General features: G+C 40.8%; 2 protein-coding genes across 2 annotated transcripts in view; one reads left to right on the forward strand and one right to left on the reverse strand.

Annotated features, from left to right (window-relative positions):
• Positions 1-4,840, forward strand: part of cftr (CF transmembrane conductance regulator) — a 63,041-nt gene extending 58,201 nt beyond the window's left edge. The window contains exon 27 of the mRNA XM_050072840.1: positions 953-4,840. Coding sequence (XP_049928797.1) covers positions 953-1,168 — 216 coding nt within the window. The 3' untranslated portion in view covers positions 1,169-4,840. The remainder of the gene's footprint in view (positions 1-952) is intronic.
• A 3,257-nt stretch (positions 4,841-8,097) lies between these two features.
• The window catches only part of cttnbp2 (cortactin binding protein 2), a 154,585-nt gene continuing 146,807 nt past the window's right edge, over positions 8,098-15,875 (reverse strand). The window contains exons 18-23 of the mRNA XM_050072839.1: positions 14,500-14,750; positions 14,188-14,382; positions 12,702-12,753; positions 12,489-12,588; positions 10,595-10,702; positions 8,098-9,416 (exon numbers count right to left, since the gene is read on the reverse strand). Of these exons, the coding sequence (XP_049928796.1) occupies positions 9,042-9,416; positions 10,595-10,702; positions 12,489-12,588; positions 12,702-12,753; positions 14,188-14,382; positions 14,500-14,750 (1,081 nt within the window). The 3' untranslated portion in view covers positions 8,098-9,041. The remainder of the gene's footprint in view (positions 9,417-10,594; positions 10,703-12,488; positions 12,589-12,701; positions 12,754-14,187; positions 14,383-14,499; positions 14,751-15,875) is intronic.

Genomic DNA, 15,875 nt, shown 5'->3' on the forward strand with positions numbered 1-15,875 from the left:
AATCTCATCTTGACGTTCAGATAAAATCAAACACGTTTTGCGTTACCGTAAGTTTTTAGTTCTGGCTCATGCAAATAGTGAAGTTTAATGATGTGAACATTGTCAACAACCAATAGCTGCGCTCCGTCCAGCACCAAACAGGAAGCAGTTAATCGGGTAGACAGTAAACATGGAGGGGAGTCTGGGGAGGTTCAAGAACGTGAACAAGTCTCAGTTCTGGAAAAGGAGGAGAAGCTGGTGGAGTTGTGGAGTGAACAAGAGTCTGTGTTTAATTTGTGTCTGATCCAACAACCAGCTCTTATTTTAGTGAGATATCTTAATTTTTGAAACAGCTCTCGTCTCATTCCCACTGTCTCCTCCCACTAAGATAACATAGCTAACCAACAGGCTGGTTGGGAGTCAAGGCGACAAAATCCCAAATGTTAAGTTTGTATCAATACAGTTTATTTTCATGGATTATACTGATGCAGAACTGACAAGCATACTGTCGACATATGACACCTTTATTCTTGTGTTTCTAGAGTTAGGTGTTTTTGCAGACAAGTAAAGAATTGTTTAAATGTCATATTTCTTAAAGGGAGTTTGGTGTAATATTTTCCACCAGGAGCAGGGTGGGAAATAATCTCAAAATGAATCTAGCTGTAGTCTGTAAATAGTGACCCTGCAAGATCTCCAGTCTTTGCAAAGCCTTATAGTGTGTGACTTAAAAATCACATTGTCTTTAGTTGTCAGAATTTAGTCTTTTTTGAAGTCTTCTAGTGTATAATATGTAAGGCACTTGGATCAGGACGCAGTGTGTTTAATGTTTATTTATGAAGTTGTTATATGAAGCCTGGAAAATCTTTTTTTTTTTTTTAAACAAAATGAGTTCTCCACCAGTCATATTTTATCAAGAAAACGGAGGTTTAGAAACCCAGACATAACCCACGTCTCCTGCCTCCCGTCTGTGCAGATGATTGAGGGCAGCTCCATGAAGAGCTACGACTCCATCCAGAAGCTGCTGAATGAGAGGAGTCACCTGAAACAGGCCATGAGCCCCGCCGACAGGCTCCGCCTCTTCCCCACGCTTCACCGCCTCAACTCCAGCAAGAGGGCACCGCCGCAGGCCGCCAAGATCTCGTCTCTGCCGGAGGAAGCTGAGGATGACATCCATGACACTCGCCTCTAACCCGCCAGGCACTCACACGCGCGCACACACGGACACACACACTCCTAACTCAGAACACACAAGAGTTTGATCCAGTGTTTTGATACTGGTGATCGTGGGTCTAAGAGATAAACAGTAAACAGACATTATTCCCTCAAACTACCAGTGAACAAGCATCTCAATAACTACGGGACACTGAAACATTTTATTCATCAGGAGAACTCAGATTACACTGAGTCATAATGGACTAAAATCAAAAATTAAATGCGCAAAAAAAGTTCCATCATATTTACATGAAACAAAACTGACTAGTTTGATTTTTAATAAAACATCCAGTTTTGACCAGTATAATAATTTAACCCTTGTGCACATACAGAATATTGCACACATGCAAATTAGCATGTAGAGACACAAGCACAGACGACACACGTCCAGTAACAACATAGCAAAGAGCATCAAGCCACACACAGCTGTTTACTGTCACATGATGAGGCTGATGTGTGGAGCTAATATAGTAAGTGTTGGAGGACATTTTGCACCCATATAATAAAAAGTTATGTGTCTGTAATTGTTTGAATGCTAACAGCTGAAACACAAGATGGCGGCGTGCATAGTGGCAGCGACCCAGAGCCCTCCCCGCTTTAGCAGAATTAGATCTATTGATCTATCTAACAGCCCTGTGCGTTGATCTTAGAGTGCTTTCACACCTGACCTGTTTGGTTTGATAAAAACGAACTCAGGTCCATTTGTTCGTGTGGTTCATGTGGGCAAGTCTGAAAGCTGTCAGTTGAACCCTGGTGTAGACCGAACAACTGAACCAACACTGCTCAAAAAAGTGGGTCTCAGTCCGCTTCCAAACGGACTCTGGTGCGGTTTGTGTGCAGATAGCAGATGTGGCATTTTAGCAGCCATTTGCTGATCCTGGTAAAGGCCACGTATATCCCATAAACTATTTCTGCTAATGCATACATGTAACCATGGTAACAGGGTATTTTCCCTGATTAAAAAGCTGTTCAAACTGCCATCATTGTATCCGACTCAGTTTACTTTGTCTGTCCATGTAAAAGAGCGTGACAGTGATCCCACAGTATGAAGCCCCGAATCATTTCGTCTTTTCATCCTGTCTCTGTTCGTCAGTATTCAGAACATGCGATTGATTTGCAGTCTAATAACAGCCTCCTAATAATGCTTACAGTCAGTTATTTCTCTGTGAGCTCTTTGTGAAACCGAAAAACAGAAATATAAACACTTTGGAAGCATTAAAGTTCTGCTGCATGAACATCAGTCGGTAGAACTTTATGTTCACTCCTCTTCATTCGTTTGTAAAAAGTCGGTGTGAACATGAACCGAACCAAAACTAAAACGCAGCAATGGATCATTTTCTCCCTCCGGTGCGACCAAATGAACTGAACCACAGGTGTGAAAGCACCTTAGAGCTGAATGTTGCATGAGTTTGAATCAGGCGTGTGCAGTACAGAATGTAACTTCATATTACAGTGTGCAAAACTTAACAGTTACACCACATGTTGGCCAACACGAACAACATGACTGCAAGTTTAGAAGATATTCATAAAAACATTCGTATGCAGGTGAATTGAAATGAAAGGATCAGGCGACAGAAGCATGAAAAAGTTCCCAAATTGAAGCTTTTGCTGTAAATCTGTCTCTAAATTAGAACAATAATAATAAGGCAGTGTCTGTATTTGCTGCAGGGAGACATCGAAATGGGAGACTGTACTTTAACAAGCATGAAAAATAAGATCCTTCCATGTAGCAGGGACCAGAGCGACGTGGTTAGACGTAATGTGCACATATTAACACGTCCTAAAATCTATGCTTCAGTGTGACTAACTAACTGGACACTTTGTCGTTGAAACATTTGAAGTGCCTTTGCAGGTTTCAGTCAAACAGTGTGAGAGTTCCTTCAGTTCAGATAATCCTCAAAGTTTCTCTTCTGACGCCCAAAAGCTGTTGCTTTGATAAAGCGTGAAGTGCATTAGATTTTTGTAGCATGATTTAAAAAAATAAAAGCTGCACTGGTTTGGATGAAGGGACTTTTACTTTCTGAGAAAAACACAAAGAAGAAAACGTTAGTGAGCAACCAGCTGGTTTTCACTGGAGCCTTCAGTCTCCTTAGATTATTTTAACTCAGACAGAACACAAAATGGCCGCCACTGTAGAAATCTGACTCACTGTATGTATCTCTTATGATCAGCTCTCTCTCCTGTACGATTGAAAAGAGTAACTGTGATCACAGCGAGGGAACAGTCAGGAAGCGCAGTAACTGTCACATGCATCTAATCAACCAGCTTCAGGAAGCTGACAGGAGTTAATAATGTTGCACATAAAAAATCTCGTGGTCTGAGGCCTTGCTCAAACAGCCAAGGGCTCGACTGCAAAAATCAGATTTTTAGAAAACATTTGATTCTGTTTATACTGTGTCAGTTTTATTTATATGTGGCCTCAACAGAGAGAGTAATTTGTTGTCTTATTTTAGCGGTGACATCACTGTTTCCTGTGGTGTTTAACAGCACATCAAAGTATTCGATGCAAAGTGCTGCATAAAGAAGACAAAGACTGATTTTTAAGGTTTCTTAGGACAAAAGCTTCCCCAACACTTTATTCTGACAAGGAAACTTACTGTGAACTATTATTTTGGTTTCCAAACTAGTGATTGACACAGCACAGGTGTTGACATTAACTATAACTGTATTTAAAGGTGCAGCATGTGATTTTGGAGAAAGAGAGTCGATTGTTTTTTAACTCATTTGGTTTTTATAACAAAAGTAGAAAAACGTGCACATGATGCGTCGTGTTCAGCTTGAAAAATAATCTGTAAATCCTTCAGGATAAAAAGTGATCAGAGCTTTGTAAAACGGAATTTAGACAAACTGCAGCCGAGAGTGAGACTTCTACAGTGGCTCCATGTGTTGAAATATCATCTGAGTGTTTGCATTTGTATCTTTGGTTAGTCAGTCAGACACACACACACACACACACACACACCTACAGGAAAAGTGACGCCGCTGGCTAACACTAACGAGTTGTGACTCAGAAACTCTTACTTTTCTATCTGTATGCACTTTAGAGACACCCTGAGGTACTCATCAGCGCTCACAGCGAGGAAACAGTCTGATAATTAAACGCTGTGCAACTTTTTTTTTCAATTCCTCCGTAAAACAAAGTGTAGACGTAGAGTTGTGACCTTTTTTAACAAGTTACGCTTTTCACTTTAATTTTCCAGCCTTTGTTACTTGATAAATTATAGAGAGAAGACAGTAATTAAAAAAAATCCATTTTCTATTTGAAATAAAGTGAAATATATTTTTTCAGAGCCGCTGCTGTACAAACGCAATGCGAACATTTAGCATTTCTTTTTTATCATTTTCCAAGTTATATCTGTTCTTCCCTTGGAAACTGGAAACTGTTGTGACTCTTCTGACATCACTTTATTTTCTTCGGTTGAGGGAAGAGTGTTGCTCCTTTCTTACTGTATGATAGTTTTGTAAAGCAGTGATGCTGATAATTAAGGTACCATGGAGAAATGCCTCGACATGTGAACTGTGACGACAGATGTTTTTTTACAGAATAAATTAAGAACCGAGCTGTTTCTTACTCATAGGAAGGGACGCACATGTCCAAAAAATGTATAAATGTATTTGTTCAATCAACTATATTTCCAGTAAAACTAAAGATTTTAAGAACGTTATTGTGGTTGTGTCATTTGTGTTGATGGAAAATACAGTTTCTATTTTTGTTTGTGGTTTAATCAATAATCTCAATATCAATAATCAAATAGCAAGGGTTCAGAATATACTACATATTAACTGTCAGAGTTTGTTGTTGGTTTACAAAAATCAACATACTTCACCTTTTTATTCAAACTCAGAATGATACAATACACACACTTATATATGACCAGCATAAAAAGAAAAATTCATCTTTGGATTTCTGATATCTTCACGAAGGGGATGTAAAAAATGTTTTTTTTTTCATGTTTTTGGGTTCTCCATCCATCTTTCCGTCCCTGTCTTGTGAACCCCATATCTCAAGAACACCTCAAGGATTGTTCTTTAGATTTAGATTTAGCACAAATCTTTTTGTGCTTCTAATTTGGCACAAACGTCCACTTGGAGTCAGTTATGAACTGGTAAGATTTTGGTGGTCTGTGGTCAAGGTCACTTTGACCATGCATCCGTCTCATCTTCTAAATTCAATATCTCAAGAACACCTTCAGAGAATTGTTTTTTTCTGTTTTGGCACAAATGTCTACTTAAAGTCGAGAGATTAGATTTTAGTGATCAATGTTCAAGGTCACTGTGGCCCTATCTGTTGCATTCTCATGAATCCGATATTTCAAGATCACCTTGAGGATTTTTTTTTCTTTCTATCTTGGCACAAAATTCCACTTGGAGTCAGGAATGAACAGATTTGAATTTGGTGGTAAAAGGTCAAGGTCACTTGATCATGCATCCGTGTCATTCTTGAAAATGCCACATCTCAAGAACACGTTGAGGGATTTTTTTTCTCTCTTTTGGCACAAACGTCCACGTGGAGTCATAGATGAACTAATAAGATTTTGGTGGTCAGTGTCAAGGTCATTTTGACTTTGCATCCGTCTCATTCTCATGAACGCAATACCTCAAGAACACCTTCAGGGACTTTTTTCTCATTTGGTACAAATGTTCACTTTAAGTCAAGGATGAACTGACTAGATTTTAGTGGTCAATTTTCAAGGTCACTGTGACCCCATCCGTTGCATTCTCATGAACTCGATATCTCAAGAACACCTTAAGGGATTTTTTTTTTCTATTTTGGCACAAACGTCCATTTGGACTCAATAATGAACTGAATAGATTTTGGTGGTCAATGGTCATGTTGTCTGTGATTTTGCATTCATTTCATTCTCGTGAACGCAATACCTCAAGAACACCTTCAGGGACTTTTTTTTTTCTTCTAATTTGGCACAAATGTCCACTTGGAGTCCGTTATGAACTGATAAGATTTTGGTGGTCAAAAGTCAAGGTCAGTTTGACCTCATCTGTCTTATCGTTGTGAATGTGATATCTCAAGAACACCTTTAGGGACTTTCTTCAAATTTGGCACAAACATCTACTTTGACTCAACAATGAACTGATTAGAATTTATTAGGAATAATAGGAATACACTTATAATAATATCGTGTAAATAATCCAGCGCCACTTCAATAATTTCCATTACTTTACTCTGATGTCGCTGTAGCAAGAAATTAGCAGAGTGAGACGCTCCTCCAGGCAGGTACGTCGTGTTTTATCTTGTAATGTCATTGTTTACATACGCCATGTGCTCCGTCTGTTGATCCTTATTTTCTCCAAAATGCAGAATATTTCCACACTTCCCATCTGCCTGCTGCTGTTTGACAGTGACAGACTTTCAAAATAAAAGCCTATGCTAAAGATGATGATATGGATTGATGTTTTCACTCTGCATCGCTGACTTTGGATCATTGATCATTAAATCGATGTATATTTATCCAGATCAATGGATTGATTCACCCCTAATATTTAATATCTTTAAATCTAACCACCGTACATACTCATTATTTCAGAGAGCTGTATTCTGGTCAGGTGAAAAGCTTCTGAGGCATCGACTCACTGTTTATACCTCAAACCTGACACCTCTCAGCCTTCACAGATATGTTAATATCAGGTGTGCAAAGTCATCCAGTGAGCTGGATTGGACCCTTTTGCGGGCCGGCCTGAGCCCCCGGGCCGTATGTTTGACACCTCCAATGTCTAACTTGTGTGGGGCGGTCAAAGATCAGACCCTCAGTGCAGTTCTGTTGTTTTCTTCTGGAACTGTGAAACTGTGAAAGACGTCCACACTGCGACATGTTCGGCCCTCTAGACAGCGTGCTGCAGTCCTTCTTCTTCTTCTCTGTGTTAATAAGCAGCTCGCAAACCAAGTTTAAAGGTACATGTGCCGCCGCCCACTGTGTCAGGTGTGTAGCTGCTGCCCATGTTAAGTTAGTAGAAGCAGTCTGGTTTCGTATAATTGGCGTTATTTATCGGCTTTAATTTTAATTATGGGAAAAATGCGGCACGGTGGTGCAGTGGTTAGCATTGTCGCCTGACAGCAAGAGGGTTCGAACCCAGTGTCAGTGTGGGTTTCCTCCAGGTACTCCAGCTTCCTCCCACAGTCCAAAGACATGCAGGTTAATTGGTGACTCTAAATTGTCCGTAGGTGTGAATGTGAGTGTGAATGGTTGTCTGTCTCTATGTGTCAGCCCTGTGATAGTCTGGTGACCTGTCCAGGGTGAACCCTGCCTCTCACCCAGTGTCAGCTGGGATAGGCTCCAGCCACCCCTTATCCCCCCAACAGGATAAGCGGTTACGGAAAATGAAAAAATTAATGCATGATTAGGAAAATGTCCCATTATCGGCCAATAATTTATCAGCCCGATTTATATTGTGCGTCTCTAGTTTAAACTTAATTTAACAGAAAAAAGCCAGGTGAAGGAAAACTCTGATCGCAATAAATTTAAAACCAAAAAAGTCAGCAGCACAGATGTATTTGATTCATTAACTTTAACTGGGTGCTAAAGTCCTTCTGATGCCCTGTGAGGTCCTTCCTTTTCTTAAGTATGAAAAAAAAATCAAGAATAAAAAGAATCAAAAAAGTCCGATGGGGATTTTTAACAGTGCCATTTTAATGTTTGTGCTTGAAAGACAATTCTTTAAACTTCAAACAGCTATCGTACAGATCCAAATCATAGGTTGACTAAAATCTCTCCTGTACATATGTATAGATATATTTATATATATAAACAATGTCCGCTGAACAGAAACCTTGTCCTTGAAAGTAAAAACATACAAAGAACACAGTGGTAATGGAAAGCAACAAAACAAAGAAGTATGAATTACACGGTCGGGCTCAGCTGGGGTGAAACATGACTCAGGGAAAAATGATGGGCATTTAAAATATTTATTATGGCTTACAGTTGATAGGACATCCTGTGTTTATACAGTTCTATTACTTATTGCCACGGCCCGTCACTCTGAAACAAGTGAAGGGTTCAGAACCAAACTCGTTTTACAAACACTATGTACAAGTTTGTTTTTTTCAGCAGTTTTGCTTTAAGGTTTCGTCACTGTACAAGCGTCATACTGTACCACATACACCAATCTATAGAGCATTTAAACTTACTAATTCTTATTTACAAATATATTTGGTAAAACCCTGATTAATTTCAACAGTATTTAAACCAACCTTGCAACTATTTAAAGATAAAACACTTGAATATCTCAAAATACTTAATAGCAAAAACAACAAAAAAAGAAAAATAAAAACCTGCTTGTTTCTTTCTTTGATCCAAAAAACACGTTTCACTAAAAGGTAACAACCTGTAAGAACCTCCAGTTACTCTTCGATGGCCTTATACCAGTCGCACCAGTTCAGTATTCCACTTTAAGAACACAAAAACACTGTGTCACTTCTGTTTTGAGGCAGTTTCCACCTGTCAAATACTTTATGTCACAACTTATTTCAGTAAATTCTTCCACCGCATGTCATCGACTGAACACTGTCCCAGAATACGCAGGTTGAAACACTGGAATAAGGCAACAGTAAAAGTAACCTGCTGCTGCGTTACCTTCGGCTGTTTTCTCCCCACTTAAAGTCAAACCAAACAAATACTTCAAATACTGTGATAGAATAAAACTATGGTCCCCAAGTACACAACTGTAGTACAGTGTAACAAGTACGGATAACAAGTACAAATACTAAAAGTCAAAGGTCGTCAGGTACCTAGTCTTTACATCATGGAGGGAGGTTTTCACAGCGGAATCAGGGAGGGCGGGGGCGGAGGGGCGGAGGGGCGGAGGGCAGAGGGGCGGAGGGGGGGGGGGGGGGATGTCTACTTGCTGTTGTTGTTGTTTTCATGCAGGTCTCTGTGGAGGATCCAGATGTCCTCGTGTGATTGGTTGTTGTCGTTGATGCTGTTGCGGTAGTAGTTGTTGTTGCTGCTGGGAGGAGCCTGCTTTGTTCTGCTGCTGCTGCTGCTGTTGGAGGTTCTGCTGCGGCTGGGGGGCGTCTGGGTTCGGCTGGGGCTGCTGCTGCTGCTGCTGCTGCCGTTATTGTTGCTGCTGGAGGCAGCAGTGGAGGCTCGTGTCTGCTGCTGCCCCCTGCTGCTGGGGACGGGGAGCTGCGATTTGGCGCGGGGGCCTGAGCGTCGGTCGCTGCTCTGGACGGCTGCCTGGCTGGAGCTGCGGCTGGACTGACGGACGACGGTCTGAGCAAAGACACAGAGAGGTTGGTGAGCTGGAGACATTCTAACCACCTGCTGGTCCACAGATATCTGACTGCAGGTGTGAACGCAACAGAGGAGTGACGTTCACACCTGCAGCTGTTGGAACATCCTAACCTGAGTGTAACTGTTTTTTCAGGTTGACATGAAGGACACACTTCCTGCAGTGACTGACCAGCTTTGTATTAATTGTGCAGGTCTGTGATCTTAATCCCCGACTGCCATGTCCATCATTTGGCAAGTAAAAATTCCACCGCAAATTACCTGCCAGATTTCACCAAACACACTGATCGTGTGATATCAGTCCTGTGCAAATCAGCATCTCTGTGCTTTGGTGTCATATTTAGCTTTCTGTTTTCTCCGCTCCTTGTTCCTGAGAATTATGGAGGCTGCACTGACATTTATAAAAGTGATTTCTTACAGCATTTTGGGTGCTGGAGGATCATCTCACTCCACAGCATGGAGTCCTGCTCGCAGACAAAGCAGCTCAAATCAACCAGAAGAGCCAAATTTGAAAAGCTGATAAGATGAATAACGAGTGAGAACTAGTTATGTTACTGTGGATCACTGCTCAACATCACATATGGAGACATGCGGGAGCTTCTGTTCACACTGAACCAAAAACCTGACCTCCTCGATGGAGGTAAATCACACCATCAGTTCGCTGTAACACCAAAACAATGAGTGAAAGATGTTTCAACTACACCTGCAGTGATGTCACAGCGTACAGCTGGTCAGGCCTACACCTGCTGCACAGCTCAATTATGTGTGAGGTCACAGCAAACAAACACCAGACACATGATTAACACCTGGACAAAACAATCACACACGTTCATTTTGAATTTGAGTCACTGGTTTGTGGCTCAGTCACGTCGCTGAGTGGAGTGAAAAACATAAAGTTCAGGGTGTTTGTTTTTCTACAGAGAACAAAAAATAAAAAATGTCTAATATCAGGCTGTGCAGCCAAACGGAGGGTGCACTTATTTTCAGTGGACTGTTCCTTTAAATATCTGTGCATGTCTAAATAGACTTTCACTATATTCTTGTTTCCAGTCTCATCTGCTGTGTCCTGTTTCTCTTTGCTGCTGGGGAACACACATTTCTCCACACACATTAAACACAGTTATGATAAAAAAACAAGTATCTTTTTTTCTCCCTCTCACCGTCTGCGGTCGCTGCTGGACTGCGGTTTCCTGCTCGGCCTTGTGGGGCGGCGTCGCTTCGCTGGGTGAGCTGGAGAACAGGATCAAGTCGTCTTTGGCCTGAGAGATCTGCGGGCGATGAGCGGGAGTGAGCGTTAAGCAGCAGGAAGAAAACCCCTGATTGGATGTGAGCAATGACACAGATTTAAACAGGTCTGCTGTGTGAGTGTTGGACAGGTGAGTCATTATTTAAAGGTAAATTACAGGGCGGGATGTTGGTGATGAGTCGTCGCCAGCGTCAGGGTCACACAGATGAAGGTCTGAGATTAGGGGATTAGTTTTTAAAGGCTGATTCTGACACCAGTAATTTAGAAACAAAGTAAAGTATGTCATTGAGGGATTTTTTATTTCTTAATCATTTTAAACACCTCAAACAGATCAGTGTTCTTCAGCAGAATGTGGGTGGAAATATATTTAAGCAGCATTAAAGTCAGGGTGTCAGAGTATTGATGACTGAGGCCAGTTTAGGGAGTCAGCACATGACTGAGGGCTTCACAGGAAACAAATATCTTCTGTTATGACTCTGTGTGGCTCACTATGATGTGTTAATGACACTTAAAATGAAGTTTTAATGACACACTATACTGTGACTTTTAAGTAGTTTTCACATACTGAAGTCTGACTTTTTTAAGCACATACTACACTATGACTATATTTTGAACTTTTTTTAATGACATTTTATCACACTATAGTATGACTTTTTTTTTTAAAACATTTTTATGACTTACTATATTATGACTCTTTCAAATTATTCTTTTTAAAACCAATACTATACCATGACTTTTTTAATGTAATTTTTTTCACATACTATGTGACTTTTACATAAGGACATTGTTTATCCCATACCTAACTAGAACTTTTGAAATTAAATTTGTTATCACACACTACACTATGACTTTTTAATAAAGACTTTAATAAATGACTTCTATTAGAATTTTTTTTTTATCACATAAGGTGCTATGAATCTTTTTAATGTTTTTTTTTTTTTGCATACTATGCCATGACTTTTTCAATATATTTTTGTTTCTATCACAAACTATACTATGACTTTTTTTTTTAATATATTTTTTTTTTTTTATCATACTATTCTACGACTTTATTTGACATTTTATCACACTGTGACATTTTTTAATATTTGTTTTTGGCACACTATGACTTTCTTGATATTTTTATCACATAATATACTATGACTTTTTAATTAATTTTTTACGTACTATACTATGACTTTCATTTCATGACATTTTTGTATCAGATACAATGCAATGACTTTAAAAAAAAAAATAATAATAATAATAATTAAAAAGTATATAGATGATCTAGATCATCTTTGGGACGCTGACTGAATGTCAGACTGAACAAACATTTTCAGAGAAATGATCAGATTTGATCTTATGTTTTAAAGACTCCCTTGACCCCTGAAGCTGCTGAGTGGTCAGACTGAAACAGTTTCTTGTTCAGACATTTTTGAATTTCAAGAAAAGCTAAACTGTCCTGATGAATGTTTCTATGCCTCATCTCAAACAGCACAGGAGCTGGTCAAAGGTAAAGATCATCACCATGCCAGTGAAACTCCAACACACACTTTCATGTCTGTATTTGAAAGGATGACAGCGAAGAATTACAGAGTCAAGAACGAGTCAAAACATGTGAACTGAAAGTAAAGTGTTTAGAAAGGCGACAGAATTAAGAACAGAGTGGCTTATTCAGCATTTTGTCAGATGATGGAGACACATGGTGATAGAGAGCCATCTACATGTATTTTCCTTAAAGAGTGAGGAGATCACTTATTCTGAATCTGTGTGTGTGTGTGTGTGTGTGTGTGTGTGTGTGTGTGTGTGTGTGTGTGTGTCAGTACCTTGCTGATGTCTGGCTCTGACTTGCTGGAGCACATGGTCTGCAGCTCTCTGATTAAATCAGTCTCGTCATCAGAGAACACAGACAGACCCACAGGCTCCCTGCACACACAATGACATTAAAGTTAGTGTCATACCTGAGCTCTTCATACAGGATGTGGAGCATCACAAAAACACTAACTCAACTTATAATCATCATGAGACAGAACACAAACCTCTGGACTCTGCCGTTGGAGATGAAGCTGACATCAGTGCTTGACAGTGAACCTGCAGTCACGAACGTAAATGAACAAACTGGTTAATAAACACGACTCAAACAGGTCAGGACAAAGAGAGAGAGATTTCTACCTCCACCCAGTGTTTTTAGTTGTACTCACATTATTCGTTTAATACAAGAAAAACAGTTCTGTGTCTTCACACAAACATCGTCTCAGTTACTCAGGATGATCTAAACATTTTCCATCAGCAGTTTTAATTTGAAACAACTCATGAACGAAGGTTAAACATGGTGTTAAACTCTCCACACTGAGGTCTGTGGATCATCCAGAGGAACAGGAACAGTGTGAAGACTACTAAACGACGCCCCCTTGTGGAGGCTGCTGACACAAAGCCAGCTCCTCAGATCAGATTCACATCTGTTGACCCCAAACTTCATGACAAGTCAACAAAGTCTGTCCCATTTTAAGGAATTCAAATGCAGCTGCAAAGCATGGAGACACCACTGGTGTATCCTTTATAGTTTAGATATCTAGATTTTTTATTATTATTTTTTTTTTTATAAAATGTTCTTATATTTTATTGGATTTTTCCCTCTGTATGTTTATGTTTCTTGACTTTGGGACCTGTCAAATTTACTGCCATTTTTTTTTTTTTGCACTTTTGAGGAAAACTTGCTGTCAATACACTTTGTGTTGTGTTGTTTTACTTTACAAATTGACGAGGAGTGGCTGAATCCAAATGACTTCACCACTTGCAGACTTGCTGACTTTGTCCTGGGAAGTTTGGGAGTGCTAAGCGCTTTCCAAATCCACAATTGCTCCAGTCCACAAGAACAAAAATGTGTGAATATATAAAATAGTTATTGATAGTTAGGTCTAATAAAATGTTACTTGAAGTGTGTAGGCTAGAAATAATATTCAACCACATCATGATACAGAGATATGTTTAAGTACAGGCTGTAGAGGGACTGAAAATACATTCTATTATTGCAGCGCACTGAAATAGGCTAAAAAAATTGGCCGAAAAACAAAAAGGTTTCTAATGTGAGTAACACTCAATATATTATATAATATAATATAGTTATATAGACATGTATTAATACATATTTGTTTAGCCACAACAAAACGTTCAACATGTGATTTATATCTTGTTAACTGCAGGAACAGATGAGTTCAGCACTGTTCATCAACTTATATGACACATATATGAATATGACAGCAGCGATAGTTGAATGTTTCCACGGCAACGAGTAAAACAGTCTCCAGGGCTGTCTGTCAGCTGCTTGCAGTCTCTGCCCTCGCAGACTTTACGTGATGACAGTAAATACGTCACACTACGTATAACTGAGGTCTGCAGGTCCAGAGGGTGGACGTTTGGATTCAGCCTTTGTCCCTTTGACGCGACCATTTACATTAAGGTCAGAGCGTCATGGACGGGGACACAGCTTGTGTCACTGCTGGCAGAGCGGAGCGGCCATCTTACCCTCTCTGAAGGATCCGCCAGAGCTCCAGCTCAAGGCGGGGCCTCCCTTCTTCCGAGGGCTGGTGTTGGATCGTCTCAACTTGCCGCTGTCCCGTCCCTTCCTCCCTCCTCCTCCACCGCCACTTCCTTTATAGGAGCCGATGGCTGACAGGGGGAAGGTCCCGCCCCTGAACTCCAGCAGGTACCTGTCGATCTCTGCGGGAAATAAAAGGAACAAAACACACATCAGTGTCTTTGTATCTCTCCTCTGTGTTCCTGCAGCTGGTGAAACGTGAATGAGGCCTCTTCATCATCTGTGACGCCCACACACACCGTGCCGCGGCAGAGGGCAGCCCTGGAGAACAGCCTTGTTGACCAGGATGCTGAGGGCGGCTTTCACCACAGCCTGCTGCCCGGCACTCAGCCCACAGTTGCTAGGAGACGGTCGCTGCGACAACGACGGCGAGGAGGAGGAGGAGGAGGAGGAGGAGGTGGTGGTGGTGGGGTGCCTGGCTGTTACCCGTAAGATGATGGCCTCTTCCACACGGGGGACCACCACGGCATTCCAGAGGCGAGCCAGCCACCTGAACACACACACACACACACACACACACACACAGTTTATAAAACTATTTCCTGGTTTAACCTCAGAGGGTGTTATGGCTCTGAAACATGGACACAGCTCCCAGAGACTCAGGAGAACACAGGGCTGTTTTTTTAGTGCTGAAACAATTGGTAATTTTATTGATTACTAACTTGAGAAAAAGGAATTAATAACAAATAAATTATTAAATAATACACATTTTATTAAGTTAAAATCACAAACTTTCCCTGGCTCCAGCTCTGGCTTTGCTCTTTAGTATCATAGTAACATCGGGATGCACCGATTTATCGCCCGTACGTCAGCGTCGGCCGATATTTGCCTCACTGACTGCCATCAGCCTATCAGCAAATAAGAACATTCACTGATGGCAGTGGCCAATGTTTCTCTGTTGTGTCACATTAGTTTTGTGCAGGCTAAAACGCAGGGCTCAATACTAACATCGTCCTGTTGTCCCGCGGACAATAGAACACAATTCTGTGACAAACGGAGATCTTGCATGGGACGCCTTCAGGACAAAATGACGCAGTAAACTCACTGTCGTCACATCAGAGGAAGCACTGACTAAAGCTTATAGTTAGGGCTGGCTCAGGCTTGCCCTGTACCAGCCCCTAGTTAGGCTGACTTAGGCCTAGTCTGCCNGAATTGATTGACTCAGTTGTTTCCTTGATGACGCCACACTGTGAACAACAAACCTCTGTAAAGTCGGCAGGAGAGCGAGTTAACCTTAGCTGTTAGCAGTCGGTGGCTGCATTGAGTTCCATTATGATGCGTTCAAGCTCTGTTCAGTAAAAATGAGTATTAGGGAGGGCTGGGCCATATGACCCTAAATTATTATCTTATTTTTGCAGTACTGATATTCATGACGATATGACATATTAGAAAAAAAACATTTTATTATTATAAGAAGACAGAATTGCAACAGAATCAGTGATCTAGTTTTAAAGTTTACCCTAAAATATTCAGTAAAAATTAAAATGATGTCTCATGTCTTTAGTTTGTGAACAACAGCAGTAGTCTGAGTGGGCGGAAGTTCGCTGCATAGATCAGCCTCTCATTGGGCGGAACGAGCCACCCGCTGAAGTCCCGCCCTTCCACCTCCGGTTGT

Source organism: Epinephelus moara, chromosome 20, assembly GCF_006386435.1.
Source record: "Epinephelus moara isolate mb chromosome 20, YSFRI_EMoa_1.0, whole genome shotgun sequence".
NCBI lineage: Eukaryota > Metazoa > Chordata > Actinopteri > Perciformes > Serranidae > Epinephelus > Epinephelus moara.